Genomic DNA, 18465 nt, shown 5'->3' with positions numbered 1-18465 from the left:
GCATATTATCTTGTGTGGCAGAATTCACCTTGTTTAAGTCTTTGAATTTCAGAAAAGACCTCCTGTTCAAAGGTTTGTCTTCTCAGAATCTCATCAAATGTCTTTATCTGTAAGTCTTCCAACCCTGAAAATAAATAAACATCAAGATATCATTAATGTGTATATGACCACTCTGCATTAATTTTTGGAAGATATTTAAAATATTTTTAGTCACCTAAATGGCTGAAGTGACACACTGATACACGATTGTGGCACTTAGATATTGCCTTATGTTGTCTGAGGCATGGGATGTGTGTTCATTTCTTACAGTACCAGATTCTATTTAAAGATGTCAATCGTAGACTGGTGCAAAATCAAATTGTTTCATGTATTTTTATTTACAAGTCAATGTTTATAAATGTTAATCTACATTGTAATCATAAATGTTAAAACGTTTTGTGTCAGGCATTGGAAGAATCTGGTAAAAAGTGCAATCACTAGACAATAGAAATGGAGTGTTCAAAATTCAAGGAAGGGAGGCAACTTCTGATGGCACTAAATTGTTCAATTACTGGTCCTGAACGTTTATCTGAATTCAATTAAATTATCATATAAAATATTTAAAAATAAAATTTAGTACAAATCTTTAAAAAATTTATTCTTGTCCCTCAGTTTGGATATTATTCCAAGACTATACAATGAGAAGAAAACAAATGTTGTGCAGTACTTATATTAAATTAGAACCCCCTGAATTTGCATGATTAAAGGAGACCAGAAACCAATGGAAATATTGAATAATAATAAAGGTACTGTAGCAGTAAACCTTATTCTGAAGTATCATCTGCGACCGAAATGCCAATATTAAAATATTGGCCTATCTTCTAGGAGCTGAATTTCCGTGACCTCGTATGCAAAATTTCCGCGCCTATTCGGTTACTTTCGGGATGTGACGTCATAGTAGCGACTCCAGCAGCCCAAGTGAGAGTTGCCAGAGTAAAAGACAATACCGTTTTGCGTTGCTTACGGGTGTAATAAAACATTAAGAAAAGCCAGTGGACAACATTTTTTTTTTCTTTTCCGAAAGATAAAGGCATAATGAAAGAATGGATACATTATTACAAACGTGTCGATTACAAAGCAACACCATACAGCCCTATGTGCTCGTTACATTTCTCAAAGAACTGTTACGAGAGGGATTCTGAAAAAATGGCAGCTCAAGGATACGCAAATGCTAGGCCTAGACAAAAAGTTGGCGCTGTTCCAGACATAACGTTGAATATTTTAAATCCTGGGAAAAGTGTTGAACGTGCGAGTTACGAAAATAGGCAGAAGGCCGAGTAAGTGACCACGAAATGCAACAATCAATTCACGGATCTTTTATCTACACCAGCAGTGCTAAAATTAAATCGGATAGCCCGACACCCTGGGCCCCTCTGGTTTTAGTTCCGGCCCATCCTGTATTCAAAATGAGGTGCCCGTCAGGCTTGTCGAAACAAAAATTGTTTGCCTGAGGAAACTTTGATCGGGCTGGTGAAATTAGTAAATGTATTTTCAAGATGTTGACATATATGCCTTAACACGGCACAATCTAAATCAAATCACTACTGTTCAAGGTGAAATTTAGATTTGATTTTAATCAAATGGAGGCTTTGCCAAAAATAATATTTAAAACCTGTCGTGTTTCGAGAAAACACAATTTTCAGTAATCTTATAAAAATTACAAATTTAAAAAAAATCATTGTATACATGTAGCATGTATAAACGGTAATTTGTAATGGTTGGAACTGATATAATACTATTCCTTGGGCAGTTTAAATAACAGCGATTAAAAGAAAAGAGGTCAAAGTTTCACATTAAATGGCTGACAATAGAAACTGGCTGGGGGTGACTATTGACCCAACCCCTTGCCCCAATGTGCGAGCGCCCATGGGACGTACCTTTTCTCCATGTGATACGCCTTATTATTCCCCCAGGACAAGCCTATTTTGCATATTCTGGTCAGCTCTGGCTAAATTGCAAAATAGCTAAAGTTTTGATTTATGTACGCAAACAATAAAGCCGATGTGACTAATGAACATACTCCATCCTTGCATTGATCTTGTGAAAAGGACTGCCCTTCGGACATACTTCAAAGAAACCCTGTTCGACAGTGTGTGTGTGTGTGTGTGTGTGTGTAAGCACCAGCAATTGATTGCCAAAATAAACGATGCCTGTTTTGTTGTTACTTACGATGCCATGGACTTCAGGTTTAAGTCTTAATGCATGTAACACTGTTTGCTGAACAAAATATTTATTCAGAATTAGTTCTTTAGGGCCACATATACTGCATGGTATATTTTGTTTTATTCCTTTTAATTTAATTATGGTAATTAAACTTTACATATACGGTCGTGGAATGTTAGGTGTTAACTGGCCAAGTTTATTTGGCGGAAATGGAGATGCGATTTTGTTTGAAGAGAAAATTTCACAGTGATCATTCATTTAAGCTAATTGGTGACAATTGTATTCTTTTAATTTTGTTGTACTAAAGTACTGTTGTAGTTGTTTAAAAACATCTGAAATTTACTTGAATAATGTTTAATTTTCACGTTCTATTTACTGAAGAAGAAAAAAAAAGAAAAAAAAAACTGTTTTGTGATATTAATTATTTCCTCCAGTGCCGGATTTAGACGTGTGTGCGTGTGATTTGAATATTTAACGTAGCTTTAACAATTTTTCAGTCATATCACTACGATGTCTGCAGTGTGGCAGCTTAGACTGTGGATTGCATAGGTTATATCTATTTATAAACGGTTTGGGGTTGTTTTTTCTTCTTCTGACAAATGAAAATTGACAGACATAATGTAATTATCGGGACTTCGCTGCGAAAAATTTAGAGATATTACGAGATCGGGATGTAGATGAGGAAATACCCCCAAAATCAGGAGTTTTTCTCCCGGCTTGAGAGTTGACAGGTATGAACTGTCCGGGCTTGTGGAATTTCAGTCAGGGCTTGAGTTTATTTAAGTCACCAGCCCGGGGCCTGTACCTAAAAGAATTCTTTTAACACTGACCAGTACAGTACATAAGCTATTATATCAGACTGCAGATTCAAGTTTTGAATGTGCAACCCATATGTGGTCTCCTTCCGTCAGTCTCGCTCGCCAATGTTTATGTTTGTATTCGAGGACTGGCTAGTATTGCGTCACGGTACCACGTGATCTGTCGTCTCATTAAAACTCGGAAAAACTCGGCAATTTACGGAATTGTGGTATCTTCCATGCAATAAAATCACTACCCGCTTACGATATTTAATTTATAAACATGTCAGTCGAATTAAAATCTGTAGAGAATTACATACGTAGAAGGAAAATTTTGATTTCTGGTCTCCTTTAATGTTGATAAACTCCACATCCATTAGTTTAATAAGCTGTTGGGTACCAGTGGCAAATTAATTTGGCATAGTAATCAATATGGACCAATGGATGACCAATTTAAAAGAATTATCACTCTAGGCACAGTCACATGCACACAAAATATAAAACATTTACATTTTTTTATAGGTGCCATTTTCTGTCCACCATGTTTTGACGGTCACGAGGAGAACATATTTAAATGATATATGCTTCTTTTGCAATATTTGTCCAATTATAATACCTTTGAAATACCAGTACTATATACATATAATACCTTGCAAATACAGACCTCCTTGCTAAAAGTTTGAGATAAGGGAGCTAAATATTTTCTATGAGTCAGACAGAGTGACCTCCACTTGACACTGGAATTGGTGCCAATTCTCATGCTGATTGAATAGAATGCACACTCTCCCATTACACAGCAATAAAGAGGAATCTTCTCGGCTGGGCTATCAGCTATGGGTAGAGGGAAAATGTCATCATTTTGTGTTGTATGGAGGCTATCATTGAGAGAAACTGGGGTAATAATGATCCCCTTCTCTTTGCTTGTTGTACACATTTGTTCTGGAGAACTATGACCTTCTGTGTGCATAGGATCAGTAGGACAGCTTCCCTGTATTTAGATGTCATTTCTATCCCTTTCATTATTTCATTGGAAATATATATCCTCAGTGTCAGAGACTGTGTCTGTTGGAGATTTTTTCTCCATCGTGTAAGTTTAAGTATTCCCTCTGTCTGACCATTATAAAGGAGCCAGTCAACATATGCTAGAACTTTGGACCAAGCTGTTGATAGAGGATGGGGAGAAGGAGGACACAGCTCTAGTCGTAACAAGCAAAATAATTCCATGATCGATACTCTAAAGTCAAAGCCATCAACTGACATTGTGAGGTCTATCAAGATGATGGGGTTTGTGAGCATACCTTTTCACCTCTAAAGAATGTGGCGATAATGAAGTCTCGTGCACAATCTGATATGATACTAGTGATGACTGTCTGAAGTGGCAGCCATCCATACTAGCACATCATCTCAATTGGAATATGGTCTCTTCCATATTATCACTAAGCATATCCTCCATTAGAGTGGTATGTTCCACTCCACACATATAATATGACCCTAAACTGAGTATAGGATACCTTGAGTATCATGTAGCATTATTATTGGCAAACCAAGCATATCTACATCTGGAGCAGAAACCATGTTCTTTGTCATCTGAACTTGAAACCAAGCCTATCTTGATCTTAACCACATCATATGCCTTTCATCATCTGAACTAGAAGCCAATCCTTTCATCATCTGAACTAGAAGCCAATCCTTTCATCATCTGAACTAGAAGCCAATCCTTTCATCATCTGAGCTAGAAGCCAATCCTTTCATCATCTGAGCTAGAAGCCATCCTTTCATCATCTGAACTAGAAGCCAATCCTTTCATCATCTGAACTAGAAGCCAGTCCTTTCATCATCTGAACTAGAAGCCAATCCTTTCATCATCTGAACTAGAAGCCAATCCTTTCATCATCTGAACTAGAAGCCAATCCTTTCATCATCTGAACTAGAAGCCAATCCTTTCATCATCTGAACTAGAAGCCAATCCTTTCATCATCTGAACTAGAAGCCAATCGTTTCATCACCTGAACTAGAAGCCAATTGTTTCATCATCTGAACTAGAAGCCACCCTTTCATCATCTGAACTAGAAGCCAATCATTTCATCATCTGAACTAGAAGCCAGTCCTTTCATCATCTGAACTAGAAGCCAATCCTGTCATCATCTGAATTGGAAACCAAGCCTATCTAGATGTGAACCAAAATCAGTCCCATCATCATCTGAACTGGAAACCAAGTCTAACAACATCAGAACCAGCCATGTCAAATGTGGTGACAGTAGACTAGAAACAAATCTGAGAATCAAATCCAAACTCACATAAGTCAATATGAAACATAAAGTTGGTAATGAGACTGATTTGTTTAAATACATACTACAAGGATATACAAACTATTTGCATTTTAATAGTAATTAGGAGTTATAAGTGCAATTATTCTTAGCATTTACCATTGTATATGGCTTTCAACATGCATTTTAAAACAGGCACCTAAAATGTTAGTGCTAAACATTTTCTGCTTCATGTATCCTATGGTGAAGAAAACATGCATTTTTACCAGCTTGAATCTTCAGCAACGTCTTCGAAAGTTCCACAGTGGTGATGCTGGTGATTTTGGTTTCCTCTCTAATGGAGTCAAGGTTGGCGGTGTTCTTTCCTATTTCTGCTAGATTAACCTGATTTTTTTTCCTGGTTTCAATTTCTTCTTGTTTCAAGTCTGAAATAATCCATTTGTAGGCACTTTTATGTTGACTATATGAACTTTCCTATTTTTAAACACATAAACATAAAATCATTCTATTATTTCTGTAATTTAATCTTTTTAACGGTAAACTCTTGATAGCCAAATGATGTAGACGAAAACATTGTGAACTGTTTACACATGCTATTTATTTTCTAAAAGAAGTTTGCAGAAAGAGCATATCTATAAAAAATCAATTAATCATTACTAAAAATTTGTTAAAGGAAATTGGATAAACAACGGTTGCAGATATTTGAAAATACATGTGTAATCTAAACACCAAGTAAATTTATGATAATTGCAAAGATCTGCTACACCAATAGAAATCTTTTTTTGTTATTGTATTAAATTATTATTATTAGACTGGACTGAGAGTTCTTTAATTCTTCCTCCCCTATATATATATATATAATGTGCCAATATCTAAGCCACAAAGAGTACTAATTATTTTCCGTACGAATTAGGTATGCCAGAGACATACAATATACAAAGTGATGATGGATGAATATATTCTCCTCTGTCTTGCAAGCTATGCTATTTATTATACAGTAGTCGGTGACATTCAACAGCTCATGTTAGTGAACATCCATAGGAAACATGGAATTCACTGAAGATAGATTTCTAAGATTTTGCCTAAAGTTATTAAGATATAACCTAATTAAACTGAAGAGTAATATTCAAAGGAAAATTATTTGATAAAAAGATTTTATTCTACCTTTGTGAATATTTTGGATTTCCTCTCTTATGCCCAACTCTGACAGCATGGCCTTCTTGCCCTTCTCTTCGATTTTACTGTCCAACAGATCGAGTTCTGTTCAATGAATATTTTAAATGATAAGCTAGTGATGCATATAAGTGAACAATATAAATCCAGTGTGCTCAAACTTTTAATAGAGACTTTCATTTTCATTTTCATGGAATTCCTTTAAGAATATAAAAGGTGATGTATATTATTATTATTATTATTATTATTACCTGGTATAGCTGTGTACCAGTCCGTTTGCCTATAAGCCGACCTTGAAACTGAATAGGTATCAACAATAAAAACTTATTGACCTAAAATTTTGACAAATCTGCTGACTTGTCGTCTCTCGTTATTTGCATAGCGCACTGAAAAGCTGCAGTTCTTGTGATGATGTTTATTCGTTTTGTCGAAATTCGCCAACAAAAATGTTAAATTCTTTCTCCAATTCTGGGAAATTAAGCGATTGCAGCTTAATATGCCACAAATGTTTTGCATTTCTTCTAACGCTGCTTTGCTTTTCTGCCATTCCCATACTTGCTTTTCGTGCACACAAAATGTGCATGCTACAGCAGTTTGTTTGTTTTATTTTGTTTGTTGTTCTTGTTGGGTTTTTTTGTTCTTTTTTGTTTTTGCTTCTGCCTACTCGGTAACTTCAAGTTTAAATGCCTCGTCGTAAACAGAACGCTTTCTTTTATTTCCACCATACTAATTGTAACTATTTCTTATAATTTCTAGAAAAAATAAATTTAAATAACTTTGCTTCGTCGTGTAATTTTTCCATAGGTGGTTGATTATCAAGTTATTTTTCATAATTATTTATCACTGTTGTTTTTTTCCTTACTACCGGTAGCTGGAATCAGTTAACAAAAATATTATTCGTAGCCAGTGTATGCGTCATTACGCATGAAAAACAGTTGTGACAGTTACGGCTTTGATTAGAAACCACGAGCCCTGCTTTATCTCATTTAACAATACATTTGAGACTCGTTATAGATTAATAATTAATTGGAATCGTGCAGCAGAACAAACCCATTATTCTTGAGTAATTGTGTACCATTGATTAGGCATAGTTATTGTTCTACAGATAATTAACCTAACTGCTTCATAAGCAATTAAACAACAATTGATGATAAACGTAGACTATAGGTGTAAAATGTTTGGGTACATATGGTGCGCTTTTAACGAAATCCAGGTTAGTGGCTTTTATTTTAGAATACACTTGTCACCCCACCCCGGACACAAAAAAAAATAGATCATCGTTATTTTATGAATATCAACCTATTAATCACACTGTCGCTTTTATTGCTTCTTGCTTATTACGTACATTTCCAGAACGTGTATATATGACACTTTTATTGAGCCCCCCCTCCCCCCAAGAATAACTATCATGTAAATTTCTTCTTTCGATACCAAACTGTCTCTGCCAAGTAACTTCAGAATCATAATTTCTAAATCATTTTCTTTACCTGGTAGTTTATTTTCATAATTTATCTACCCAGAAATAAAGCTTGTGTGCGTTTGTAAGGCAGAGTTTAATGAGCACTGGTTCACAACAGATTTAAAACTGTACTGAGACATGACTAATATGACGGTTCTTTTGGAAAATACACATACAATCATGGTTGCATTTCCTGGTACGTGGACGTGTATCAAGACAAAAAAAAGAGTCAATTAATGCCTTTTTCTCATTAATAATCCTACCCGTAAAGATAGAACAAATAATTGATTTACTTCATGACAGCAAATCATTGAATGAAATACGTGACGTCATTCACGTTACGCACGTTTCTCGTCTTCAGCGATCTACATTATAAATTATTGTGTGAATTAGTGACAAAGCTGAATACCAGATGTTATGACTTTGGGGAATTCCCAAAATTGGATCAATAATAATAATAATAATAATAATAATAATAATAATAATAATAATAATAATCCAACACAGTGTAGAAAAGAAGGAGTCCTACGGACGTGCTAAGTACAAGAATTCACTGTTTACTGGACGAAAACTCTCATTATCATCCATTTAAAATATAAAATCTTTACTGTGGTCTAAATTGTATAATACGTTTCACTAACTATTGGCATGAAATTCAAAACTAAGAGTTTGTATGAATTTCTTACCCAATCTAATTTTCTGTATTTCTTCCTTCATATCAAGTTCAGCTTTTGTTCGACTTTGGCGTTCCTCTTCATGTGATTTCTGGAGTGTATCGTGATCTGAAGGAGTAAAGATTATTAGGAATGGAATTTCTTAAATCCTTTGACATTTTTTCTTCATATTCAAATATATTTTATTGTAAGACATTTTTACATTAATGTAAGATAATAGTTGTGTGCATTCCAATAAAGTATCACCTTCCATTCCATTTATTGGTTACTGCATTTGTATCGGAAAATATGAACGATTTTTCGGATGGAATACTGCACGACCTTGGGAGTGCAGCATATCCATCTGACAAAATCAGTTCATATTTTCCCATACAAATGCAGTAACCTTTTTATTATATGCTTATTTTCTTATTCTACCGAATGCTTAATTATATTAACAAAATACACTACAAGAAACAAAGTAACTGAATGTATGCCGTATTCCAAACTAAATACACAAGCACAGATTCATCATTACACAACAACATTATTACTGCACACATAACTCCACCCAGATAAATTTGAACTCAGTCGCGCGGTCGACATAACTTTCGAAAGAAAATGGCGTATTTAGTTAAACTTGAAATTTGGAGTCATATTGTGAATGAACGCGCATTGCAACAACTTTTCCATTTGATCTGGAATGAATAGATTTTGGTATTTGTTTCAATTCTACGAAATTTCGTGATTATGGACTGGATTTATATGTGACAATTCCACATGAAATACATCGGATTGAAGAAGCAAGGGAGAAGCGTATTCACATCTGCAAATATGTTTCTGTTTCTGTCATTGAAGGCTTGAAATCATAATGTGGGGAAAATATGAAGTCTATCAACTGCAATTATCAAAAGGACGCTATGGAATTTAATGCTTATTTCATTTTGAGTGCAGTAAGGAGGATGTAATTGTACTTATGTTCGAAATTACAGTACAATTTCGAAATGTGTAATAATAATAATAATGAGGACTTTGTATAGCGCCAAATCCTTAGAAGCTCTAAGCGCTTTACAACATTAAACACCTATAACATCATAACATAAATAAAATGATATGATTACAGAAAACAAACACCATGAAATTAGAAAACAAAAAACATGCTGAACATATTTAAGGTAGGAAACATTATTAGGTTTTTAACTTTGTTCTTGCAGTCGAAATAAGTGAGTTTTAAGAGCACTCTTGAATGTGATCACTGTGTCTTTGTGTCTAAGTTCAGTGGGCAATTCACTCCACGTTGCTGGGCCCTGGTATGCAAAAGAACGTTGTCCATATGACTTCGTTTTCATAGTGGGAATAATGAGTATACGATTGTCAGAAGAGGAAGGGTGAGGTCGAATAGATATGTTGGACTGGAGTCCGTCAGTGAAACGTAGCACAGAGAACAAATTTTGTGTTTGATTCTGGATCGCATGGATAGCCAGTGTAGACTACAGAGCAGCGGGGAGGCGTGTTCTGATCGTGATACTCAAAGTATGATCCGAGCAGCTGTGTTTTGAACTTTTTGAATTTTCTGGAGTAGATATTGAGATGAACCAGACATAATTGAGTTCCACCAGTCCAGTCTTGAAACTACTAACGAACACACGTGTTTTAGTGGCATCAGCTAAATGATATTTGCGAATGGAGCTGATGCGTCTTAGCTCAAGATATGCAGCCTTGCATATGTTCATGACATATGGGTGCAATGTGAGAGTACTGTCCAGAGTAACACCTACGTTTCGTACTGACTGTGTGAATTTAATGTTGGTGTTGCTGATATTTATTGTTTGAGGTAAAGGATGTGAATGAGAAAGTCTTTATGTTGTGATCAGAATGGCCTCAGTATTATCATCATTCATCTGCAGCTTGTTACATGTCATCCATGATTTCACATCAGAAATGCACCTCTCTACATCTTGGATGGTAGCATCAACTTCAGTTGGGTGGCTAGATTTGCGTATTGGGTGTCATCAGCATACAATTGGTGAGACACTAGATGATGATCTATGACACTTTAGAGCGGCTGAGTGTAGCGAATGAAGAGAACAGGGCCAAGAACAGACCCCTGAGGAACACCACAACATAGATTAACTGGGCTGAAGTGTATTCCATTTGCAGACACAATTTGTGTCCTGTTTACAAAGTAGGACTTGAACCACAGTAAGGCTGTATCGTGAATGCCAAATACATGCTGGAGACGGTGAAGTAATATATCATGGTCTATTGTGTCAAATGCTGCAGACAAATCAAGGAGAGTGAGGACTGTAATCTTTCCACTATCCAAAGCAGAGAGAATGTCATTAACTACTTTTAGAAGGATAGTTTCAGTACTGTGGCAAGGGCGATATGCAGATTGTACATTGCTAAAAAGACTGTTTGAATTCAGATGAGATACAATATGGGATAGAGCAACATTTTCTAAGATTTTTTATATGAATGGGAAATTAGAAACTGGGCGGTATTTCTTTAAATCCTTATGGTCGAGTGTTGGTTTCTTCAGCAGAGGCTTTGCAAGGTCAGTTTTGAAAAATGATGGGAATTCCCCGGATGAGAGAAAAGTATTAATAACATCAGTTAGTGAAGGCAATACAGGATCTAAGCACTCAAGCAGCAATGATGTTGGAATTTTATGAAGTTCACATGACTTTGGTGCACTCTTCATCACGATTGTACGTTCTAAATCCATAGAGACAGGTTCAAATGCTGCTAATGGTTACCGCTGAAATTCTGTAAGGGGACGATGATTCAATTGAAATTTTGTTGTCAAGCTTATGTCTAATGGTTTGTACTTCGTCACGGAAGAAATCTGAAAACAGGTCCGGAAGGTTGACTGGAGATAAGGTAGTTGGAAGTGGCGTACATTTGTTCCTTGACATTAACTTGTTAGTAATCTCGAAGATCTTTTTGCAGCTGAAACTTTCCATGATCTTAGGAGCGTAGTGGGGGAGGGGGATTTTGCTGCATGGACTATGCTTGTAACGTTGTTTTTAGCGGCTTCATAGATCTGCTTATGAATAGTGAGTCTGGTGGAAAGCCAAAGCCTCTCACCTTTACGGCGGTCTCTTTTAGCAATGCGAAGCTGGTCCCTAACACTGCTATACCATGGAGAACACTTTTGAATTGATACTCTGCACTTGGTGGCTGGGTCATGTTTGTCGACAATAAACGCAGGCAGTTATCAAGTTCTGCTGTAGGAGGTAAGCAAGTTGTTAGGTTTGCTTGTATGTCATGCATTAGTTTGGTTCTATTTATCATACGGATGTTTCTTTTAGTAGCAAATAAAGGTGGAGGGTTAGGAACTGATACGTCAAGATGGCATATAATGCAGATGTGATCTGATGCAAGTTCGTGGGATACCAGAGAGGACCATAGAATATTATCATCAGGTCTATGAAGAATCCAGTCTAAAATGCGACCATGTTTATGGGTGGGTTGTTTAACTGACTGTTTGAGGTTAAAAACATTACTGGAATCTAGGAGTTTTAATGTGTTTGGGTTTCCTGGACAGTCAAAGTGAAAGTTGAAATCTCCAAGAATAATCTGGTTGCCACCTATCGAATTTCCATACTCCAGGAGATTCGGAAACTGCTCCAAAAAGAGAGATTCAGTCAGCTTGTTTTTTCTACTAATCAAGATTGAGAACCTATGACATGGCTCATGTAATTCTGATTTGCAGAACTAAGAAAGTACATTTTGAGGAAATTCAGGATGTAAAACTGTAAGTATATTTTTTGCCATTCTTATTATCAGCTAAAGAAGACAATTTATGCCTTGTCACTTGCATGTTATTTGTAAGGACCTTTTCTTGCGTCTACTGTATAGCTAGCCTAAATCCGAAACACTGTATCATAAAAATGTTAACGCGGAATGTGTCAAAGCAGCTGGTATGTGGCAGTCCACAAAACATCTGCTTTACTTCATTCAGAAACAAATTTAATCAAACAAAGCGTAAAGCGCCTACTACGAGAGCGTAGATAATTTGTTTACAAATCAAAAGTGATGGCGTCTGAGTGAGTCCATTGTTTGTTTACAATAGAATGTAGTAAGGATATGCACGTGAATGCAATATGAAGGTGTGCAATATCGTAAAATACTGAACGATTCTGACAATGTAAAGTTAACGGAGAAAATAAATGAGCATATAATAATATCTCTTCTTAGCTAAAATTACAAACAAAAAAATCTAAATATGGGTTAAATAAGCTCCTATCAACCGAAGGCTATTTTATTTAAGATGTATGACTTAAAAGCCGCTAAGTTTAAATTGGTTTTGTAAATGCCATACAAGAATGAATGTTTCATAAACTTTTCTGTATTTCTTATTAAAGGTCTTGAACATCCTCTATATCAGATTTGTTTTTAATATACGGGTAAAGTGGGGCTGCTTTTATTTCTAAATTAAAATAGGGCTTCATTGTTGCACCATCTTTCTTAACTTTATACAGAACATTTTTCAAACTAGCACAAAAACAATTTGTTTTTGTAATAACGGCATAATGTACCCACTGAAAGTAAAACGAGTTGTATAGACAATGTCTACATTTAGAGACAACGCTTCAAGGAGCCCTATCTTGTAAATGTTCATATATTTATATTGCTACTTTTAGACGTTGAAAAATCGTGGTAGTAAGACTGTGTTCAAAGTAAAAAGACCAAATGTTGCGTTTAAAGAAGATTAAACTTAGATGTGCATTATGATTCCCGATCTAAAAATAGAGCATGAGTGCAGTAATCTCGTCACATGACACTTTAATATGTAGTCTGAGAACCAGATAGAAGTTAGATCTGAATATCATTTCATGTTAATTTTATGTGGTTAAAAAAAACTGAAGAAAAAAAAAACAAAAAAAAACAACAACTATTTACTGTTGTCACTGATGGGATCAAATCGCTTGAATGCACATTAATGTGCTCTTCAAGAAGTAAAGCAATTTGCATCCACTATTTGTAGACCAAAAAATAAAGCAAGTCATTTGTTGTGTAAAGGGACTGGGGAGGGGCATTCAGTGTATTACTGAGGGAAAGTTTAAGGTATATTATCATCTCTCTCATACTGAACTTAGATATATACAGTAATCATTATTGCTCTGGCAAATTACATCAAATGCTCTTTTCACTTGTAGCACAGTTCCCTAGACACTGTTGCATCAGAGACATCTATAACATGTATATGTCTCTAGTTGTAAGTATGGCCATGCAAATTTATCCATGAATTCACATTTATCACTTGTGTTAACATCCTTCAAAAGTTAATCGTAGTCGTAATAACCTACTTTTTTTGCTAAACTGGCTATGCCAAGTTTTACGATTGTGTAAAACACAATCCAAATATCATTCAAATAATTTTCCTCTTTGTTCACTCTTAGCACATACCTATATATTTCGATTTTGAAAGATGAAAAAATTTAGTTGATTAGGATTGATTTCATGTTTCATGCAATTATTTTACTTTCTTCCTCTTTGGTACTTTTCTTATGTACATCTTTTTGTCTTGTTCAGTAGGACATATACCTGTTAGGGACCCACCATTTAAGTTTTTGCTGGGGCCTGAGATTCTTTTTGAGAAAAAATGTTCCTCTCTCGAATAGTTTGAAAAATAATATATTTTTGCTCTTCTTTATGGGGACACATGCAAACTTTGATATCCATTATATATAAATTATCTTGAGGTAATGTACAAAGAAATATCCCATACCGCAAGAAAATCACACACATAGACTGGAAGATAAATGGACAGTCTCTAATTAATTTATTATTTAAATGTCCATTAAATATGATTTATCAGTGTTGTAGATCGATGTCCGTTGTTTCACTAGTTGTACGCTAAAGACCCTCAAATATACAAATCTAGCTGCTCAACTAAGTTGAGGCTGTCATCCTGGGCGTTGAGAGGAGCAAGGCCGCATATCTGGAGCTGAGACGCATCAGCTCCATTAGCAATTTTCTTTCGGTTGAATCCACAAAAACACTTGTGTATTCCTTATTACTTTCAAGACTAGACTACTGTAATCCACCTCTGTCTGGTTCTTCTCAATATCTACTACAGAAACTTTAAAAAAGTTAAAAACACGGCTGCTCTGATAATCCTAAGAGTACAAAGAACTGAGCATACACCCCCACCCTACTATGTATCCTTCACTGGCCACCCGTTCGATCCAGAATTAAACACAAAATCTGTTCACTATTCTACATTTCGTTGAGTGGCTCAAATCCAATGTACCTATCTGACCTCACCGATGTGCAGACCCCATCTAGAAACGTACGCTCCTTTTTCGACACCTTCATTTTCATTGTTCCCACTGTTAAAATGAAGTCACGTGGACAACGTTCTTTTGCGTACCAGGGCCCAGCTACTTGGAACGAATTGCCCATTGACCTTAGACACAAGACACTGCTTTCTCATTCAAGAACTATCTTAAAACTCACCTATTTCGGCCACAAGCACAAACTTAAAGGCTTCATGATGTTTACTTCCTTAATTAATATTCGCATGTTTTTGTTTTGTAATCTGATTGTGTTCGTTTTTGTACTCTTGTAGTTGTATATGTTTTATATGTGTTGTCTACGACTGTAAAGCGCACAGAGCTTCTAATGATTAGACGCCGTACTAAGTCCACATTATTATTATTATTATTATTATTATTATTATTATTATTTCTGGTCGTGAAATAAAATCTTAAAACATTATTGTTACAGCTTCAGACACCAAGTCTAAAATGTTATTTTTGTTTTTCTTCGTATTTGCATCAGAATGGCAAGTGCCTGCTTGGTACACCTTGCTCTGCCACCCCTTAGGTAACGTTAGCTGCTGAAACATTTAGCTTGTGTCAATGTACTAGCAAAACTTTTAATTCCATATGTACGTCCTTTCGCAATGACTAAACTTTATAAGCAAAATACAACTCACCAATTTGGAGCTCCTGTACATTTCTGCTTATTTCTTCCGTTGTCCTGAGATTTTCCTGTACATCCTCCCACATCATGCCTATACGGGACGTGTCGTGCAATATTTTCTTCAACTGCATCATCAAAATATCCCTGGTCCTCACGTCTTTTCGCCTGAAACCTGAAAGTAATGTAGACAGCAAAAGTAAGGTGATATACACAAGTTCAGCAGGAGTTTTTAGAACGTATCCAGACCAGTGAGGACTACGACTTCAAAAATAAGATGACACAAGTTCAGCAGGAGTCTTATAAGGCATCCAGACCCGTGAGGACTACGACACCAAAAATAAGGTGACAGACACAAGTTCAGCAGGAGTTTTGGAATGCAACCAGACCCGTGAGGACTACGACACCAAAATTAAGGTGACGGACTGTCACGGACACAAATTCAGCCGGCGTCTTATAGTGCATCCAGACTCGTGAAGACTACGACACCAAAATAAGGTGACAAATACACGTTAAGCAAGCGTCTTATATTGCATCCAGACATGTTAGGACCATTACAGAAAGAATAAGGTGAGAAACACGTGTTTACGAATGATGTCTTAAGAGAGGGAACACTATTTGTGATGGTTAAGATCCAACTCCCGAAATTTGTATGATTTTGATTTTGATTTTGACTAGCATATATGAAAATGTCCATGCTTGCTGTCGATTGGACTTCATTTCTTACAACGATCAAATTAATGGTTCACGCTTAACTATTCGGTGTTTCCAGTATGGATACTTACTTATTCTTTTTTTAAAACCATTTCTTTCTTATTCAGTATGACCATGGAAAATGACATCATTTTTAGCTAACAGCCAGTCGTTGTAAATAACATTCGTGGACGTAGACGTATACTAATGCAACAGATTCACCTATCCTGGCGATCGAGCCTCGTTTCCGACCTGGCCACCAGCTACTGAGAGTCAAGTGAGCCAATAAATGCAACAGACGGAGACACAAACACTAAGTGTCAGAGTCAGGATCGAACCCAGTTCGCCTGTCGCACAATCGGGAGCACTAGACTAAAAGTTCCTGACTAAATGGTTAGTAGATAGCCTAATATGCCGAGACTGCTATACTAGAATCAACCTTTCTGAGAATGACTTGTCTCGTTTTCCATTGAATTTCTTTGCATATTTTCTTTCCTACCAAGTCTGTAATTACTGACAATGGAAAAAATGCAAACAACTTCATGTTTTTGGTCATACCAATATGTGATGAAACAATCGTTACCTTTGTTATAGTTTAAAGTCAAAAATGCAACATACCCATGACTTTAAATGTCCTATGAGTTTCTTCGTGGGTTGTGATGGTATTCTCCTGGTCCACACGTACGCATGCGCCATTGGAACTGTTCTCCAAGTCGCCATTCAACCTGGCCAGAGCGGTGTCCCCTTCACTGGAAGAATCTTCATCTTCATCTTCGTTATATCTAAGGTCTGCTCAGATTCAAACAATATATATATATATATATATATATATATATATATATATATATATATATATATATATATATATATATATATATATATATATATATATATAATTTTAAATGTCTGTTGTATTTGTCTTTTTAAAATTGATTGCTCTAAGTCTTAATTTTTCTACAGAATTGTATTGTCACGAGTGCTTGCTTTCTTTTGGTACTAACCCATCATTTTCCGTGACTTTAGCTGAAAAAGATGTGTGGAAATAAAAATAAACACATGTCAATCACAACTTCTCTAGTTCAATAATCAGAATTTATCGCAAATTGCAACAACAACTTTCATTTTCAGTATAGAAGTACAGACTGCATGTCACATAAGTAATTATTTTTGTTACAAAGTAGTCATCTAAGAAATGTTGCCGTTGTTGTTGGGTTTAACGCCATTTATCAGGACAAGATAGGCTATACATGGCGGCCAGTATAAATGATAGAGGAAGAACCCGGGAAAGCCTCGGTAAGAGCCACCGACCCCGGGAACCTACTGGCAAGCTTTCTCACGTACCAACATTGGCCGATCCCGAGACTCGAATCCACGCAGAGAGAGGTGAGATGACAGTTATTGGTAATGGCGAGTGCTTTAGACCACTCGGCCACCCGGGGCCCCCATCTAAGTACACAAGAGAATCCAAAAATTTCTAAGTATAAGAAAAGAAAAGCCCTTAACAGAGATTGTGTCAGGGGCTTTGGTTCTTAAAAGCCGGTCCCTAAATTTAAAAGCATCCAGCAGGACAAACGTCTATTCTAGATCGATCGATCGATCGATCGATCGAGAGAGAACATCGGGACTCACATCCCCCCTTTGACATTAATATTCTTTCCCAAATATACCTAACAGATTCATACAAAAAATCATTCACAAAATTCACACAAACAAATTCAATATAATCAGTTACCTACCTACTACTTTTGAACTTTTTCGTCTTTCTTGGACCGCTTTGATCGTGCTCTCCGTCTGAACACTGATGATTCCTAAATTACAGGATAAATAATATTAAAACAAAGTTTTGCCTTGTGTACCTATTTTTTGAAAATAATATTTAAACTTTCCCTAATCCTATACTTTTAAGTCTTGCTCTATTGAAACTGTTGTGATGGTTGTAAAGATTATTATTATAATCATTTTAAACAGATTTACACACATATTTACAATAAAATTAAATTTTTCTTATGTTACATTGACGGTTTCAGCACGGTTTGGTTTTGGTTCGGTGAATTACGGCACAGCAACACAGATAGGTTACTTAGTGCTGAGTAAAAATCCGTGCCCAAGGACAAGACACGGTAGCTGACCCAAGTTGGTCCGATGTAAGGATTCGAATTCGCACCCTTTCTATCTTGAGATCGGCACGCTAACCACTGAACCACCGCACCTCCGTTTCAGCACGGAATCCACTTGTCCAACACATAGGCCAAGTTCAAAATTTGGCTTTGGCAAGGTCAAGTTTGTGA

General features: G+C 36.1%; 1 protein-coding gene across 1 annotated transcript in view; it reads right to left on the bottom strand.

Moving 5' to 3' along the window:
- LOC149794365 (uncharacterized) overlaps positions 1–18465 on the bottom strand; it is a 51660-nt gene that overhangs the window by 25316 nt on the left and 7879 nt on the right. Inside the window, exons 3-9 of the mRNA XM_089968536.1 lie at positions 17914–17985; positions 16796–16966; positions 15501–15659; positions 8585–8680; positions 6431–6526; positions 5533–5691; positions 29–124 (exon numbers count right to left, since the gene is read on the bottom strand). Coding sequence (XP_089824662.1) covers positions 29–124; positions 5533–5691; positions 6431–6526; positions 8585–8680; positions 15501–15659; positions 16796–16966; positions 17914–17985 — 849 coding nt within the window. The remainder of the gene's footprint in view (positions 1–28; positions 125–5532; positions 5692–6430; positions 6527–8584; positions 8681–15500; positions 15660–16795; positions 16967–17913; positions 17986–18465) is intronic.

This window comes from Sinohyriopsis cumingii, chromosome 8, assembly GCF_028554795.1.
Source record: "Sinohyriopsis cumingii isolate HCF-2022 chromosome 8, ASM2855479v2, whole genome shotgun sequence".
In the NCBI taxonomy this organism is placed as follows: Eukaryota; Metazoa; Mollusca; class Bivalvia; order Unionida; family Unionidae; genus Sinohyriopsis; species Sinohyriopsis cumingii.
This window is presented reverse-complemented; position numbering and strand designations above follow the sequence as displayed.